The 18,317-nt window shown below is 38.1% G+C and overlaps 1 protein-coding gene across 3 annotated transcripts in view; it reads left to right on the forward strand.

The window, feature by feature from the left end:
- MINDY3 (MINDY lysine 48 deubiquitinase 3) overlaps nucleotides 1-17,876 on the forward strand; it is a 49,684-nt gene extending 31,808 nt beyond the window's left edge. For 2 of the 3 annotated variants that reach the window (XM_035897141.1, XM_035897151.1), the window contains 5 exons: nucleotides 6,175-6,247; nucleotides 7,093-7,165; nucleotides 12,172-12,259; nucleotides 15,471-15,542; nucleotides 16,837-17,876. In XM_035897141.1, the coding sequence (XP_035753034.1) occupies nucleotides 6,175-6,247; nucleotides 7,093-7,165; nucleotides 12,172-12,259; nucleotides 15,471-15,542; nucleotides 16,837-16,986 (456 nt within the window). In that variant the 3' untranslated portion in view covers nucleotides 16,987-17,876. The other variant, XM_035897147.1, reaches the window with a different exon arrangement.
- The last annotated feature ends 441 nt before the right edge of the window (nucleotides 17,877-18,317 follow it).

Genomic DNA, 18,317 nt, shown 5'->3' on the forward strand with positions numbered 1-18,317 from the left:
TCCCACACATGCAAATACCTGCTATAGTAACCCACCACTCGTCTACTGTGATGGTTCACCCAGTGGTTCTGCCAGCCCTCGGTGGGCACACAAACCTGTACGTTTCCTCCCTGCCTGGCTTCCAGTTTCAACAGCCAGTCATGAGTCTCCATTCCCTCTGTCAAATGAAATTGAAATTGGACGATGGATTCAGAAGTCAGCTAGAGAGATGCAAATTGGTTTCAAAGATCCCATCAACCTTGTTTTCTTAGGAAACCATTTTGGAAAAGTTGCTGGCTTGAAAGCCACTGATTATAGCATTGAAAAATGCACACTTTTCTCTGTAATACAAGACTGGATTAAATAATCTTTATTCTTGCAGATCTGATTAAATTACAGAAGTAAAATCATTGATAAATTGTCAGTGTTTCTATATTGTCTTTAGGCAAATTTTTAAGAAGAAAGTTAGTACTACAATACGTAATTCTTCCATGTATCACTCAACAGCGGTAGTGTAGAACTACAGTCCATATGTGAAAAGATTTCATTTTCAAGGGCAACAGGCCTTTCAGGGTGGGATCTTTTCAGTGTGGCTTAGCCATTATGTTCTGCTTTTGATTTGTAGAATGAAAACTTCTGGAATGTTTTCATTAAAACTTATGAAGAGTGTTTTTTGCCTCTGAGGCTAAACATGGGATCTTAAAATAACTGATACTACTGATGAGAATAAATTTTCAAAGTAGCATAAAATAATTTGTTTGTGTATCACAAGAGCCAGTGAGTGAAACATGATTTTTGGGGACATGTTATACTTAGTATTGGAAATAATTATTATAATTAACTGTTGATGTTTCCTTATATGGAACTGTCAATGCATGGGATACATCAAAATACAATTCATAATGCTTGGGTTGAAATATCAGCTCGGGCAGCTGAAGTACATTTTTGTTAGATGTTTGTCACGTTTTCAGCTTTGCTGCCTGAAGGAGGTATGCTACTTTTTTTTTTCCCTAGATACAAATATATGGACTAGTTGAACTTTTAAAGTTTTCTGGATAGTGGAAATGAATGACATGCTAAGCTAGGGGGTGCATGGGGTTTGTATATACAGGATTAAAATCTTACATTTTTAACTATGTATAGGGTAACAGTCTCAGTGAAAGGTTAGAATTATTTTGAAGCGGGGGGAGGGTTGGTCATCTCTCCAAGGCAGGTAACTTTTTACGTTCCTTCCTGCAATGACTTCCTTAGAGCGTCAGTAAATCACATTTAATGAATAAAAAGCATTACTATGCAATAATTGGGAGGCTTTACCATATTGAAAAGTTCAGTCAAAAGACATAGAGAATTTTCAGTATTGAGTAACGCATTCAGTGACCTATTCTGCAAGTTATTCCCATGTACATATGCACTGAAATAACTAAGGACCTGGAAAATTAAAATGCCAACAGAAATACACACTATTTGCAATTGGAGTATCAAAAAAAATTCTTGGCAGTTGCAGGAGACTTATTTTTTTAAATCTGATTTACATCACATGAAACTGTGGAAAGTACTACATTCACAAGATAATTTGTGAGGAGGAAGAACAACACAAATGTTAGTCTTTATTCTTGGATGGCATTAAGATTTTATGGAAAGAACTGCATACTCATAAACCAAAGTAGAATGATGTCATTTGCATTTGAAATAATGTCTGTGCAGTTGGAAGTTACTTTGGTGATACCCTCGAAACCATGAACATTTTAAGCGTTCTCCCTTGTTACACTGTATCCGTGAGCTGCTAGTTCATTAATAAGAACCTACTGTAAAAATATCCCCTCTTTAGAGTTAAATCCTGAATATAGACATCACTGGTCATGTTGTTGTTAATAAGCTCTTTATACTATGGCATCATCTAATTTTAAACTGAGAACTAGTTGCAATAGTGTACTGTAATTGACTGATAGTGAAATCTACTCCTGCTTAATCAGTTTTGTAATACTGACCCCCAAAAATGAAACCTTTCCAATTCTGGGGTATTCCAAATTATTTAAGAGTTGATCACATACTATCAAATTTTAGAGTGTATGTGTAGAACAGAATAGACTATTTTGGTTGGAAGGGACCTACAATGATCACCTAGTCCAACTGCCTGACCAATTCAGGGCTGACCAAGTTAAAGCATGGTATTAAGAGCATTGCCCAAATGCCCCATAAACGCTGGCAGGCTTGGGGCATCAACCACCTCTCTAGGAAGCCTGTTCTGGTGTTTGACTGCCCTCTCAGTAAAGAAATCCTTCCTAATGTCCAGTCTAAACCTTCCCCTGGCGCAGCTTTGAACCATTCCCACGCATCCTGTCACTGGATACCAGGGAGAAGAGATCAGCACCTCCCTTTCCACATCCCCTCTTCTGGAAGCTGTAGAGAGCAATGAGGTCGCCCCTCAGCCTCCTTTTCTCCAAACTAGACAAGCCCAAAGTCCTTAGCTGCTCCTCACAGGACATTCCTTCTAGCCCTTTCACCAGCTTTGTTACCCTCCTCTGGACACGTTCAAGAACCTTCACATCCTTCTTAAACTGTGGGCCCCAGAACTGCACACAGCACTCCAGGCGAGGCCACACCAACGCTGAATACAGTGGGATAACCACCTCTCTTGACCAGCTGGTTATGCTGCGTTTGATGCACCCCACGATGCCATTTGCCCTCTTGGCTGCCAGGGCGCACTGCTGGCTCATGCTGAGCCTGCTGTTGAGCAGCACCCCCAGATCACCAGCTACTCCGCTCCCATTTTATACTTGTGCCCAACATTACTCCATCCTGGGTGCAGAATCTGGCATTTGGACTTGTTAAAATTCATCCCGTTAATGATAGCTCAGTGCTCCAATCTATCTAGATCCTCTGCAAGGCCTCCTGTCCCTCAGGAGATTCAACAGCACTTCCCAGTTTGGTATCATCAGCAAACTTGCTAATGGTGCATTCAGCTTCTGCCTCCAGCTTGTTGATAAACAGATTGAACAGAACCGGTGCTAGGACTGAGCCCTGAGGAACACCGCTGGTGACCGGCCATCAGCCAGATGTAGCCCCATTCGCTACAACCCTTTGCGCTCTGCCCTTCAGCCAGTTCTTCACCCAGCACACCAGGAACCCTTTCATCCCACAGCTGGGCAACTTGTCCAGAAGGATGCTGTGAGGCACAGGATCTTTTGAGCCTTACTAAAATCCAGAAAAACTACATCCATTGCCATCCCTTGATCCACTAGGCTGGTGACCTTATCACAGAAGAACATCAAATCAGTTAAACAAGACTTTCCCTTTGTGAATCGAGGTTAACTGTGCCCGATGACTGTGTTACCTCATATAACCACATAAGTGTTACCCTTATAACAGAGTATATACTCAACAACTGCAGATCTTCATACATTGTTTGGCATCATTGAACTAATTGTGTTGAGCTGTAGATGTTATTAAAGCAGTGTGGTCCCTTTATCCACAAAGAACTTTTTTTAAAAAAAGTTTAGAACATATGTAAACCTGAAGATACACTTGTTAAAGTATTGATTTTCTGTAAGAGTTCTAGTTATCATTCATTTATAAAATCACTGGAATATTTTTTATTAAATACTGTCTTTGTTCCATATTAGTCATATTTATGGATCCTTAAAATGACATTATTATGCTACTGAATTAATATAAAAATCTAGGTTTTATATTTCCAGTATATTAAGCAAGCGATTTACAAGTTGTTCTTCACTGGGAGAGACTAGAAGGCCAAAAGGACTTCTCCCAAATTAGTTTCTTCTGTATGCTTTCTCACTCGGGGTACTCGGGTACAGGGTGATTGGAGAGGTCCCACATTATGGGAGGCAGAGGGTTGTAGTTCACCTGCAGGCAGGTCTGCTTCTGCCCTAAAGATGGGCTCGGCAGCCCCGTCACAGTGAAAGCTGGCACTGGTGCTGTAAGAGAGGCGGTAGGCTGGAGCCAGAAGTGATTTAGTCCTGGTAAGTCTACGGCGTCTCAGGAACTAGGAGAATTCCAGCAGCTGTGATTCACCAGATCCATCTCCGTTAGCAATTTAGCATGTTGGAGAGCTGCTTTTTGGTGCAAATTTGCATTCTAGCCATACTTGGAATCCTGCTGCATGCAATTAAGTGTCCAAGAGATGTGCTGAAAGCTGTTTCTCTCCTGGTGGAGCCAACACTTGAAGCTGCACCCTGGAAGGCCTTTCGGAGTGCCTGGCTCGCAGTGTGCACGCAGGAGCTTACAGCAGCTGCCTCTGCTTCTGCACGGTATGCTCCTAGGGCTGACATTTGACTCAAACTTCATTGCCAGTAAAGACGCGATGTGGATACCCCTTAATACATCACAGCAAACTGAACCCCAATCCTTCCCTCCATGCACTGCATTGCTTGGTAATGTAAAGGTTTGCATTGTGCTCAGAGGCAATGGAGTACCCTTAGGAGTGAAAGTATAATGGGCTGCTGATCTAGAGCCTTGGAAGACAGGGCAGATGTCTCCTCCCAACTTTTTGTCTAATATAATCCAGTATAAGACCAAACGTTTGTCTCCTCTGTACGTAGAAACAAGGGGAGGTCTGTAACCCCCACTGTATGCACCTTATGCCAGCAAGAGCTGTATCATTCGTGTTCCAAGTAAAACTGTTGCCTGTTATTTTTAAGTGTATGTTGTGTTCCATGTTATCCCTGTTTGTGAGTCCTAGGCAGTTGGCTTTCATTCAGGGAAGTTTTTAAGTATATGCTGGATGCCATTAGGTGTGTACTTAAAATTCTTGACTGATTTGGAGTCAGCTATTAAGAGAAACTGGTTAAGAGTGGAATTCTGGTCGAATGTATGATTTGTTTCTGTTCTTTTCCTGAAACAGTTTTCTTAATCTGGTAAAAGAACAATAGGTAACTGTGCGTCTTTTAATTCTACATTTTCTGATTCTGCAAGTAATACAGACTTGCACAGTTTAGACCGAAGTTCACTGTAGGCACATACAGGTGTAATGAGCAGATGTTAACCTGATTTTCAAGAACATCTAAGTCATCTCCAGAAAGCAAAGTTGAGATGCACTGGAAATAGATACACTTTATGAAACAGTTTGGGGTACCTTTTTGATTTGTAATACATCAATTTATATAATAAAATATGAACAAAAGTGTGTTTCCCAGGGTGTCATGTCATTCAGAGTAACGTCAGTGCTGCTGTTTCTCGGGATTTGTGTTCACTGTTCATAGCGTAGCAGGCAACATTACATTTTCACTTTGGCAGGAAGAAAAACTATAGAGGGGATATCGTGAAATGCAGCGTTCACTTCTGAGCAAGTTTTTCGTTTTCTTTTCTGTGTGAAAAAAACCATAGGTGATCATAGATTTGCAAGAGGAGACGTAGGATTTAAGTACTCCCAGCAAGCAGTCTTTGGCGCTCTGTTTTGGAGTTTCGTGTTCTATTTGAACATCAAGTCTTTGTATCTTTTTAAACTAAAGGGTGTCTTCAGTAGGTGCGTTTCTTCCTCTTTACGCCACCTTTCATTTCTCGTGAACAACTTATCAATTTCACTTTTTTTATAGTAATAGGTTTTGGCATAAAACCGGAGGGATATGCTTTTTGTTGGTTTTACAATAGGAGATAGATGTGTGCCTCTCTGCATATGTTTTGGAAAGCATGATTGTGCTTGAGATTTAAAAAGTCACAGGCAAATAAAAGCATTATGAGAGCTACTATGGAAATCATAGTTTTTGGTGTAGCCAGCAAATTCATGTTCTGCCATTCTGTGAAATGGACTTCAAAACATTCTCTCACAGCTTTCTGTCTAAATAATTCTCATATGTTTCAATGTATGCATAGTACACTCAGTAATATCTCTGGTACATAGATACGTGTTTTCCGATATAAAGAATGTTACTCTAAATCTCCACATAATACATGCAATCTCCAAGTAGCTTTTGTGCCACAACATCTGCATGAAAAGACTTAGAAATTTTTTACTTACAATTTGTCTAGACATTTGTGGAATAATCTGTAACATATTTCTTGATTGGTTTACGTCATTATCAGCAATATTGCCAAATTACCATAATTTTTCTTTTGTATTTAAATGTTTATGAATCTAAGGTCCAAACCTGTGTAGTATGGCTAAACATTAGTAATCTGTATCTGAATTAAGAATATTCTGAACATCTCCCCTTTTTTTCTTTTTTTTTTCCCCCTAAGGATATGGCCCTTGTTGCTCCTGAAGCACCTTCAGAACAAGCTAGAAGGGTTTTCCAGACATATGACCCTGAAGGTAAGGGCTGTTCTTGCTGAAATAAAATTTTATAATTGAAACATACTCATTCAGTAGAGGCAAATTCCAAATAGTGATGAATACTGCATTGTGTAGGGTATCTCTTCAAAAATAGGACCATTATTTTCAAAAATGTGTCCTTTCCATGCCAGGGTAATATGCTGTTTACACCTGAGCCGATTAGGAAAGGAATGAAATAGTTAATACTTAAGAAATTTTCAATACAGTAGTAAATCTACAAGTGACATGAAAAAATTTTCTGAGGATTCAGTAGTAAGGGGAGTACAACATTGTGCAGTAGGAGGTAGAGTTCTTAGAGCATAAGCTTTTTAACCTTGTAATGTTGTTTGTAGTTAACATAAAGCATAAATATAATTTGATTTCTTTTATATAATATTTTCATAAAATAACTGATCTGCTATGATTGCATTTTTCATGAAATTTTTGTTCTTGAATGTATGTGGCATATGCTGAAAATTTTCTTATGTTTTGGAAAACAGAGGATGTCTAACATTCAGGTATTATTTTAATGAATCAGAAGGGAAAAAATGTATCATTATTATCCCATGGTATCAAATGGTGCTTGCTATAAAGAGACTGAATTCTTAGCAAGTATTAAACTTCTAAGTGTATGAATGATAAACCCGCAGTTTCCGTATTGCAGTCCTCATTTTTTTTTAAAGTGGGAGAGAAGTATTTGAAAACTATGTTCCTTATAGAACCTCACCATTTGTTTGGAAAATTTAGAGATAAGGATATGCAATATTCGTAATTTTTAATAAAATTTGTGTTTCTGGAAAGCATTTTGTTTCTTTTTCTAATGAGAAGCTTTGCTGCTTCTTCAGATAATGGTTTTATACCTGACACTCTGCTAGAAGATGTGATGAAGGCTCTGGACCTTGTTTCAGATCCTGAATAGTAAGTATAATAAAATTTAAATACTACAGAAGTATCAGTTATCCACATATCAATGATAATTTAGGGGTTTTTTCCCTAGCTTGCATTCTGGGCACAGAATTTTATTTTGAAGTGTTTTGAAGTCAGGTTTAAATTAAATGAGAAGAATTCAAATTAAAATGTCTCTAACTTTGGTAGCGATAACTAGAAGCCAACAAAACCCTCAAACCTGCTGCATTACTATGTATTGAGGAGATAGTTGTGAAAATATTTCTGTATGTTAATGAGGGTGAAACTATGTGACAAAAGAGTCAAACAACCGAGGCACACAGACCTCCCAGGCAGATTAGCACTGGATTACCACTGGGTCTACCTACAGAGTTTGAAGCTGGAATGGCTTCAGTGATATTTTTGTTTCCACCAGGGCTCAGTACCTTGTAGTGTTTATGTAATTTGTTTCCAGAAATGACACCTTGATTCCTAGGATTAGAGATAAAACTATCAAATGAAAAAGGTAAATTATTTTGGATCTTATGTGGACAGACAGGACTAATATTCAGTGGCAGCAGTTAACCTTCAGTGTCGAAGCTTACCTCACATTGCCACTAAATGTTTAACCCAGAAAGGAGAGCTAGGTGCTTGAACTTTTGTACATCTCCAAAAGATGTTTCTGCTCTTTCATAAGCATATGGTCTAGTTTATTGGGGCCTAAATTAGTTGGTCCTGTAGAAAGGCTGTGGAGACTGTGAGTTTACTTACCACAGCCATCTGAAATTTGATTGTTGCCGTTTTCTGTCCTTTCAAATGTTACAAAGTACAACAACGTTTACTGAGCTGTTCTCAGTGGGGAATAGGAGTGAAAATTGAAGAAACACCTGGGAAACTAAAATCAAAGACAATAGAAGATGTAAAGGCTAGCATTCATATCGTGTCAATAAATAGTGAAATCTGCAAAAGTTTTTTTAAAGAGAAGAAAAGAAAAAAACCCTTAGTTTAATAGGTCTGAAAAGCTTTCTTCTGGCCTTTTTGTTCTGCTGCCTCAGTAAATCTGCAGAAATCCTCTTTCTGCATTCAGCAGTTTTTCCATTTGGCTGTTTGGCCTTCAGGGTGTTTGTGGCATAGCCCTGGCCTATTTTACTGTGCATAACACAACAACTATAGATGGATGTAGGAAGAGCCAGTCAGAAGGCCTGCTATATTGAAAAGCCATGATCAAACCACGGAATATTCAGTCTTGAAGCATCTCTTCTTAAATAAAAATGTTGCCTAACGTTACTGTCTTCAGGACCTACTCTGTTTTGGTTCTAAGACATCCTGTCTACTTAGTGGGGAACACAAGTATAAATAACACATTTCAAATTAGTTGCAGGCTTTTCTGGTTGTTTTTTGTTTGTTTGTTTTTAAGTCAAATTAAAGGCATTGCTTCCAAGTATACATTTTACATTTTTTGGTTCAAGGGCTAAATGGAAATTCTTTATGATCATCTAATAAAAGGCTTTAAGCTTCTCAGAATCTCAAGATGAATAATGGTCAGACCTGCTTAGAGTTTAAGAATTATAGAGGGGAAATCTTAACAGAGCAGACATGAATTCACAAGGTGGATTAGCCATTCCAGTACTGAATGCCATTGCATGTGATTTTAGTAAAATTTTCTGGTCTTTTAGTAAATACATCTGAGAACCCAGCTCTCTTGTTTGGTTTGTCCCTTTGTTTCTTAAAACCATCTGGTAGTCTTTAGGGCAGCAATTTGACTACATCTGTCAATCTAGGTTTAGCTGGTTTATAACATTTTATCCTATCTGTCTCTCTGACCAGTGCTGGAGGCTTCTGTCCCCCACACTTCTCAGCCATAACAGTGCAGAGGCCAACAGTATCATCACCCCAGCATTCATTACCCCCAGTTCAGATGCTTCACTTTGCATGGAAGTGACTGAAGCAAGTACACACACAGGTTTTGGTAGCTCTGCTGTAATACCAGTAACACTGAACAGTGTCAGCTGTTTGCTGAATGAAAAAGCCTCAGCTGAAACATAGAGCAATCCATTTTTATTAAATCTCCCCTCCTGCTTAATTGATTTAATTTTGTACACTGCCCATGCTTGAAAACGTAGTATGGCTCTGCATTTCTAAACAGTTCTTGTATTTCATTAGTGAGCATATAGCTTGCTTCAATTTTATTACTTAATTTTAAGTATCTTTACTTAAATCTGTCTTGGTTCTGTTTACAAACATAATGCTTTTAGAACTCTGTTACAGCCTTTCAAGAATTTGAGCAGGTTTCAGACAGCTACTGAAATATCTTAAATTTTGTACTTTGAGAGCAGTAAGAACGAGCAATTAAAGTCCAGTATCGTGCAAATCCTCAGTTGTAGTCTCACTTGAGTAGTGAAAATTTTTTTAGATATTAAATTAACATAGTTCGTAGGGTATCACATTCAGTTGTATGAATTTTAAAATTCCTCTTCCAAGGACCTTAACAGAGCCACTCTCTTAAGAATTGCGTAACGCATTCTGTGTCTATTGAGGCAGAAACAAAAAGAAGCCAAATTATTTACTACTAGTAATATGTTAGGACCAAGGAAGGAAGCTACTTAAAAATGAAGGCACATAAGTGGTAGCCAGAAGGATAAAATGCTTACATGCAACAATAATGAAGAAGAGGTTAGAAAGACACCTTCTGCCTGCAGCAGAGAGACCTTGGTGGTAAACAAGGCAGCTATGAGAAGCTATGACTATGTCTTCTGAAAGGAAAATGTAGTGCCTACATGAAAAAAATAGGGAGGAATCTACATTTATGGAATGTTAAATGTAAGTACAAAATAAAGCAGAGTTAAAATCTTCTAACAAATAATCTGCAGAGTTATAAAATAAAAGCTAATAGTATTTTTTTTTAAGCCCATCAGAACCAGGAGACTTGTAAGAAGGTCTGTAGTTCTGCTAGGTGATCCCCAATATTATAAAGTATTCAAAGTCGGTAGGAAAAGTGTAGTGAATTCCTCTTTATATTCACTGGGGAAGACAATAGTTGTCATCTTCACTGGGAAGATTACAGGGAGGTTTCCACTCTTAAACTTTTTTAGGGGTGGTCAGAGTAACTAAGAGTCTGAAGTGTCAAGATGAGTAAAATCCCCAAAATTCTGAAGAAACATCAGAATAAAATTGCTGAACTCTTTCAGGTTACATACCACTGTAAACTGTCCTGGTACCAAACAGTACCAGAGTGAGAAGGTGACAAACAGGTAACAGTACTTAGAAAAGGAGTTGAAGGCCTATCTGGGGAAAATTACATGTAAATCTTTCATGTGTAAACATGTGGTAGGAAGGAAGGTTTTCTTGTAGATAAATAACTGATCAAAGGATAAAAATGTCATTTTTTCTTAATGGAGGGAGATCATTAGGGGAATTTTACAGGAATTTGTGTTAGGTCTGTGATGTTTGTCATGGCACCAGCGAGGACTTGGAGGTAGGGATTTATATGATAGTTTGCTGCCGATACAAAAGTATTTGAGATACTAAAAAATGGTGTGGAAGAGCAGCAGAAGTTACTGGAAGATAGAAGTCTCAATACAGTAAATGTAGATTGATTGCAAATGGGATAAAACAATCCTTATTTTGCATACACATTGTTGGGCTGTGAACCAGATATTACCATTCAGGAAACAAATCTTAGATTTAAACTGATACTCAGTGATAGGCAGACATATGGAGTGGGATTTCTAGGAATTATGCCACTGTATAAATGCATGACACTTCATCTTAAAAAAGAACATTATAGAAAGGTATCAGGAAGGCAACAAGGCTAACTGAAGGTACAGAATGGCATTAGTACAAGGAAGAACTAGGTTAGGACTGTGCGACCTGGAAAAGAGAGACAACTGTTGTCATGTAAGAGAGGTCTCTAAAATCAGGAGTTTCATAGTAAATAGGGAATGATTATTAATTGCTTCTCCCAATACAAAAAAAATGAGGTGTCATTAACCTGAATTATCAGGTGACAGGTTCAAAGCAGAAGGAGATACTTATTCCCAGAATCCATAGTTTAATTTTAATTTTGTGAGTGGATCTTATTAAATGCCACAAGTGTATATGGGTTCAAAGCCAGTTAGGCACATGCATGGAAAGAAAAAATATATATCTTTGTGTTTTAGATACTGCCTCTCATTGAAGATGTCTTTGAGCAGCAGACTGCTGGAAATGGGGAGGGTAAACTAAGGATATCACTGTATCTGCCCTGTTGTACTCTATCATAAGCATCCACTACTGACCAATGTCAGAAACGGGATACTGGGCAAGATGCTCTGTTGGTTTGACCCAGTGAGGACATTCTTGTGTACGGTACAACTTGTAACTTAGGCAAAAGGATGGGTAGATGCAAATAAATGTTTAAGCGATCTGATGCTTGTAGAAATACATTGCTTAAGTAGAAATACAAAGTTATAATTGACATTCATTTGTAGTGACTTGAAATTATACCATATTCATGCAGTAAGGCTTTTGGGTTAGTATTGTTAATGTTTTCATTATTTATTGGGTTTGGCTTCTTTGATATCAAGGATGTGGTGTAAATAAGAAATGTATCTGTTCAACTTAATTTTATTTCAGTGTACTTAGAAAATCTTGGAGGCTTTTCAGATCTCCATTTCAGAACAGGTTGTTTGGCAGTTATGGAGCTGTATTTAAAAGATGACTCTTTTGTGTGTCTAAGTTCAAGAATGCTTACAAGACAGCAAAATGCCTTTTGGGCTGTAAACCTGGTTGTAGATTATATGGGTTTCAAATTATTTTACCAAATATGGTGGTCCTTCAGAACTATCACTTATTTAATTTAAAATAACAGATTACTTTTATTTAAAAATAACCATGTTTTGGCAACTTGCGTGCCATTCTGGTGCAGTTGTCACTTACAGTTAAAAATAGAATAGTATTGCTATACTTGGCAGCCAGCACTGTGGTAGCACAGCATAACTTGGTCATGCAAGAATAAAAATGGCTTACTCATACTTTTATATTCCATGTTTTTGTCATAGTGTAAACCTCATGAAGACCAAATTAGACCCAGAAGGACTGGGCATCATATTACTGGGTCCCTTTCTGCAAGAATTTTTCCCTGAGCAGGTAATCAATGTAGCTTTATTGCTGCAGAGCATTGTCTATTCTGCTTGGCTTTGAGACTCATCGAACACTTCCATCAATATCACAGAGCTGGTTTTAATAGTAGGTATTGCATTCGACACAGCTGACCAGCAAATAACTCCTTGTATTACCCAACAAACTGTAGACTTCCATTTTGCATAAGGTGTCTGTGATTTTGTCAGCTTTACACTGGAAGGAAACTCCATTGTAGCGACAAGTTCTAGAATTAACTTTGGGAAATATATAATCATTTTGCATATGAAGCTGGACTGGTTCCCTACTCAGAAAGTTCATCTGAGTTTGTTTTTTCTGAGAACACACGGCTGCACTGTTTTTATCAGTATTACAAATGTCTGCTGTAATTGCTATTAAAAGAGAAGAGGTTACAAACATATTTAAAACTATTTTAATGTGTATCTCTAAGAATGTAACATTTTTGACAGTTTAACAAAATGTCATGATAGACTTATGTTCAGCATATGTGGAAGTCAGTATCTGCCAGGGTAATGGAAAATTATTTTCAAACTCTCAATCTGTTCCATGTATTGGATAAGATAGCACCACCACTGGGAAGCACGTGTTAGCCTAGCACTCCCTTTGCATTGTCCTGCCCTCGTGCTGCCACCCTCCAGCCACCACCAACCTCTTGGTACAGATATGTGGTAAACCAGAACAGGGAACTGGTCTGGAGGAGAGCTCCCTTTGCAGGTTTACGGAGGTTTGTTCCATGGTCATGCAAATGCTTGTATCGGCAGGAGAGAGAGGGTTTCCCCAGTGACAGAAAGACAGGCTGGTGAGGCAAGAGAAGGGCTGAAAGGAGTACTTCTTTGGAGGCTTTTGTGGCTTAACATGTCATTGAAACTATGTGGCTTAATTTTTACAACCATGGAAATGTGAAACTGACATTTTTAAAATGCCTTCAGCAAGACCGTTTTTGTTAAGGTCTGTGCAGAACTGTTTGGGTGCAGTATTTTCTACTATGAAACAGTCCGGCCATTGAGAAGACGCTGCACTGCCAAAGATGGTAGAGACTGAATGCATCATTAAGAGATGATTCATCACCTAGAGGAAAAAGAAGGAGTTAGAGTGTTCATTTTCTCCAGATTTACAGAATTACATCTGCATTGTGTATTTGCCAACTGTTTCTTCTTCCTTTCCTTTGTATAACCAGAATTGGAAATAGCTTTACAATTGAATGTAATTTAATCTTATTTCTTGCAATTATAGTACACTTGCAAATCTGGAAGCCTCCACTGCTTAATTTTAGGCCCCAGATGCTTAGAATGAAGTTCAGAAAGCCAAAGGACATCCTCCATGATTGGCTGTGCCTAAACTGTCCATTACTGTGGGTCGTAGGTAGCTGGAGGAGAAAAGAGCCATGGTATGGGGCTGCTGCCTCTGTTGCCTATTGCTGAAGGGCATCATTGCCTGAAGAAGGCAGCTGGAGAAGGGAGCGTAGTGGAATCATGGGCAGATCCCCACCATAGTCCCCTAGGGGGTTGGTGGAGAAACTCCTTCCCTGCTGTAAGGTTGAGCCCCCAGGTCAGTGCCTGTCCATCAAGTACTAATTCCCTGCTGCACGTGGTTCCCCACCACTCAGTTTTGCCTCTGCTTGTTGAACCTTTGCTGGGTCCAGTACAGCACATGGGGGAAGGGTTACTGCCGTAAGGGTACGGGCTGAACAATCAGCACATTTTGGACTGGGACCTGCCAGTATCAGTTACTGAATGAATGCTGAGGGCACAGATGTGTTGTCCAATCTGTCTGTGCTCTGTGGATCAGACAGCAGGAGCCTCGTTCAGAATTCTTTCTGAAAGTGAAATTCTGCAGAAATGAAGATAAATGTCTTTCTTTAAAATACTATGAGGAAATAGCAGATGCCAGTGATGGTTGGAATTGTTGATGTTCCCCTTGAGAACTTACCTAGTGCTTGGAAGATCCAGATTCGATTCCTTCTTTGCTGAGAATATTCAAAACCCCATTTTACTCTCCTAGAAAGTACTAAACTCCACCTCAAAAGCAGGAAGGGATCTCAGCTTTCCTTTTCAAAGCTGTTGGCTTAGAAGAAAAATATTCAAAGATCATTCCGCCTGAGAGAGCAAGCCCGACTCTTTAGTGCTTAGGGCAGTCACCTGGAGAGAGGGATTCTTGAATTCTCTGGTAGCCCTTTTTTTGGGAAACAATTCCTGCACAAAACTCTTAACATCCACGAGACAGGAACTGGAAATCAGCCCTTCTTTTCCTTCAGGGTGAGCATACCTTCCCCGGGGAAAAGAATTAAGTGTCCTCTTTCCTTCCCAGCAAAGCTTGGTTTTATTCATCTCTGTGAAGCAACTTCTGTAGGCAGAGTTACCGCTTACCTCCCTTTTCAGCACCCTCCCTCCACTGAGTAGCCTGGGTTGCTGTGAGAGACCCATACAGAGAGAAGGGGGTTGAATCATTTAAGAGGAGAAAAACGAATGAGGGCTTTTCATAACCTGATGGATGTAACTGCAACCTGAGCAGATTTCTTTGCATTCCAGCCTTTACCTCCACGTACTTTAAAAAGCGATAAGCTTTTGTTTGGAGCCTGGTCCAGTAGGCACAAAAGAGATGATATTACCCCTCATTTGTGTTTCCTGATTCAGTGAAATGCAAAGCTCTTCAGTCCTTTTCGGACTAAGGCATTGAAACGCCTGGAGCGGTAAAAGGTTGGCAACTGCAGTTCATCTGCTGTGAGGCTCAGCTGAGCGGGTGCCTGCAGTGAGGCAGGCATGGGCGTGAATAACTTTTCAGCTCTCAGCTGGGGGCTTGGAGGCTGGATCTGGTCCTTAGGAAATATTTAACTTAGTAGCATCCAGACCATCATAAATACACGCGCATGTGGCTACTGCGTAAGGTGTCTGACTTGAAAAATTGGGACAGTTTCTACATGCTCAGTGCTGAAGTTGTAACTTAAAGTGTCCAGAGGAACACAGAACATCGCAACTTGCTCTTGGGGGCGTTAACCCATTAATTTATTGACATTACTATTTTTGATGAGAAAGATAAAATGAACAAAATCTTAGAGATGATGTCATCTAAAAGAAATTGTACTTTTTTACAATTCCCTTGAGTCTTCCTGTTTAAATGCATCTGTTTAGTTGTAAAGAGAAGAGACTGTCAAGGCACGGTGTATTTGTTACGTGAAATTAACGGTCCTCTTTTCTGCTAGGACTCCAGGGTTTCAGAGTCATTCACTGTTTACCATTACAATGGACTGAAGCAATCTAACTATAATGAAAAGGTAAGATTTAAGAAACATAAATCTAGCCTTAATAACAATTATGATGCAGAACAGATTTCCTGTGTTAAATTATAAAACTGATGATAGTTACAGGCAAAATACTGTAACTTGAAACAGACTTTTTACAAAACTATTATTTTGATAATTTTCTTCCAAAATTATGTATTTGGAATTGGAAACTGCTTTGTGCTCCTGATCACATTTTAGCTAGTATACTACCATATATGTAGATCAGTTGGACAGATCTCTTAAGCTACGTGTTTTCAATGGAGTACTTCTCATGCTTATCTGTGAGAAGTGGGATCTGAACTGTAATAGACAATGGAGATGTAACACGGACAAACCGCAACTTCTATAAGTAAACCCTACATCCATGTTGATATGTTTCGTATTTTTGGTGAAATATTTTAGTACTCCAGACCTGCATCAAAAAATCAGTATTTTTGGAACCAGTCAGTGGGGGACAAAAATTACCTGTTCCATTTTCAGCTTTCATGGAAGGAGCGGTATCCATGACACACCGTGACTGCTTCTAAGTTAGCTCCTGAATTAGAATTTAGGGTCGCAGAGTATAAGGCACTAATTCACATAAGGAACAAAAATAACTTCAAGTAAGAAGAGTCTTTGGGAAAATGAATATGCTCAGTCTTCAGAATAGCTTGGAGTTAAGTCCTTAAAATTACCCCTGTGAAATCTCCAGCAGTTTCATACCTGAAATATAGGCAAAAGCATTCAAAGATGCATTTATCTTTACTATTGAACATCTATACAAAATCAAGAAAATTTAAACAAATTTTGTTTTCAAGAGATTCTGCTTATAGCATTGTAAATATTTTTTATGAATAGAGCTGATTTGCAACTGAAGTTCTATGTTATGGAAAATCAGTTCCATAGCATTAAGTCTAAGGAACACTGTCCTTATAAAAATAACAATATCAAACTTTGCAACTGCAACAGTAGTAGAAGATCTGTTGTCACAGAATTTTTGCATTGCATTTCCTAGATTTTTTTTTCCCTCCAGTTTTGGCCTTTACTGTCTGTTGAAGTAAACAGTCAAATGGATATAGCCTGATCAGGATTATCAGGCACTCGAGTCTAAGGGATTAGGTTTTTTCGATTTCTTACCTCATTTAATTTTAAAACAAAAAAGTTTATAAAACTTCATGGATTTGATTTTTGTAGTAAAAAAAAAAAAGTTTCATAACAAATAATCTCCGAACCCGGTGAAATAATCATTGCACATTATGAGTTTTTAAACAAAGATAGGCTGACATAATTGGATTTATTTTGACAGGTCATGTATGTAGAAGGCACAGCAGTTGTTATGGGTTTTGAAGAACCAATGCTACAGACCGATGACACTCCTGTAAAACGCTGCTTGCAAACCAAATGGCCATATATAGAGTTACTCTGGACCACAGATCGATCTCCTTCTTTAAACTGATACGTTGCGCATAAACAACATACTACTATCGAATGCTTGAATGGGGATACGGGAATTGGTGTTTGCTTGGAAAGTGGTATACTTTGACTGTGTGGAGTTATACACTGGTATCATTGAATTGTAAATAATGATTACAAACACTTTTTCAGTGTTAATTGGAATATTTAATTTTTTAATCAGATTGATTTCTATTATAATAGTTTGTCTTTTTTGGCCACTGTAGTACTGTTACTGTGAGTTATCCTAAAAAAAAAAAAGCCTACTTATAAAGTCTTAACATTATTTTGCCATCTCATGAAGATTTGAAAAATGTCTGATACTGCAGAATCTGCATATTAGATGTCAGATCTTTAAAACATAAAACATATTCAGCTTCCTCCGAATCATATAGGCATGTTTTATTATTTAAATTATATTGGCTTACATTACAGTTCCATAACGTGTGGACTAGACTGGCCTTTGCACTGGGTATGTTTTAATGAGTTTAAATTTTCTGCAGTTTTTCCTAAAATCTAATTTTACCTAAAGAGCTTGCACAATGTGACATAAATATGATAACATTTTTAGGAATATTAATAAGTATAATTCATAAATACTCTTTCTTGGCAGTTGTATATTACTGTGGCTTAGTTATCAGGCATGTTAAAAGTGAACACAAAATCTGAGGAAAAACATGTATTAATATTTATTTGAATTTGTATAAAAGAAATGTAAAAACATCTGAAAGATTTTCTTGTTCTATAATATCTAACCTATTCAGACTTACAACATTGCCAAATACCTCTTCTCAATTTGTCCAAACAGCAGTGTAAGCCAGCGTTATTGTATGTTAAGTGCATGAGAACATCTGTTATACATTATTATATTCCTTTATTTATTATCAACTTGTTAGCCCTAAAATAAAATCTTTTCCTTGAATCATAATGTATTAAGTTTGCTTTTTATTGAAATTTTTTTACTGCCTCTCTAAGATGATGAAAAGGGACCATGGGTTTAGAAATGTCAGGTTTTGAGTTGAACACGTCTCAGAAAAAAAAAACAACAAAAGGTAATTTATTGCATCTTAACTGTGATGACAGAGCCTGTGCTATTGCCAGCAGGGCTGAATTTCGCATTCAGAATTATTTACTTTTAAAAATTGTATTTTCATGTGTAAATATGACTCTAGAATGATCATCATGCAAGAAAACAAACTGATTTGGTCAAAAATGAGGTATGTAGTGTGAGAGAGAAACCCTCAGTGGAGAATTTGCACTGTAAAGCGTGTAGCAGCAGAAGGAGAACATGCCTGACACTTCGCAGGTTTGTCCTCTGCAAGACTGTACAAATAT

Source organism: Egretta garzetta, unplaced genomic scaffold (genome assembly GCF_000687185.1).
Source record: "Egretta garzetta isolate BGI_Z169 unplaced genomic scaffold, ASM68718v1 scaffold30, whole genome shotgun sequence".
Classification (NCBI taxonomy): domain Eukaryota; kingdom Metazoa; phylum Chordata; class Aves; order Pelecaniformes; family Ardeidae; genus Egretta; species Egretta garzetta.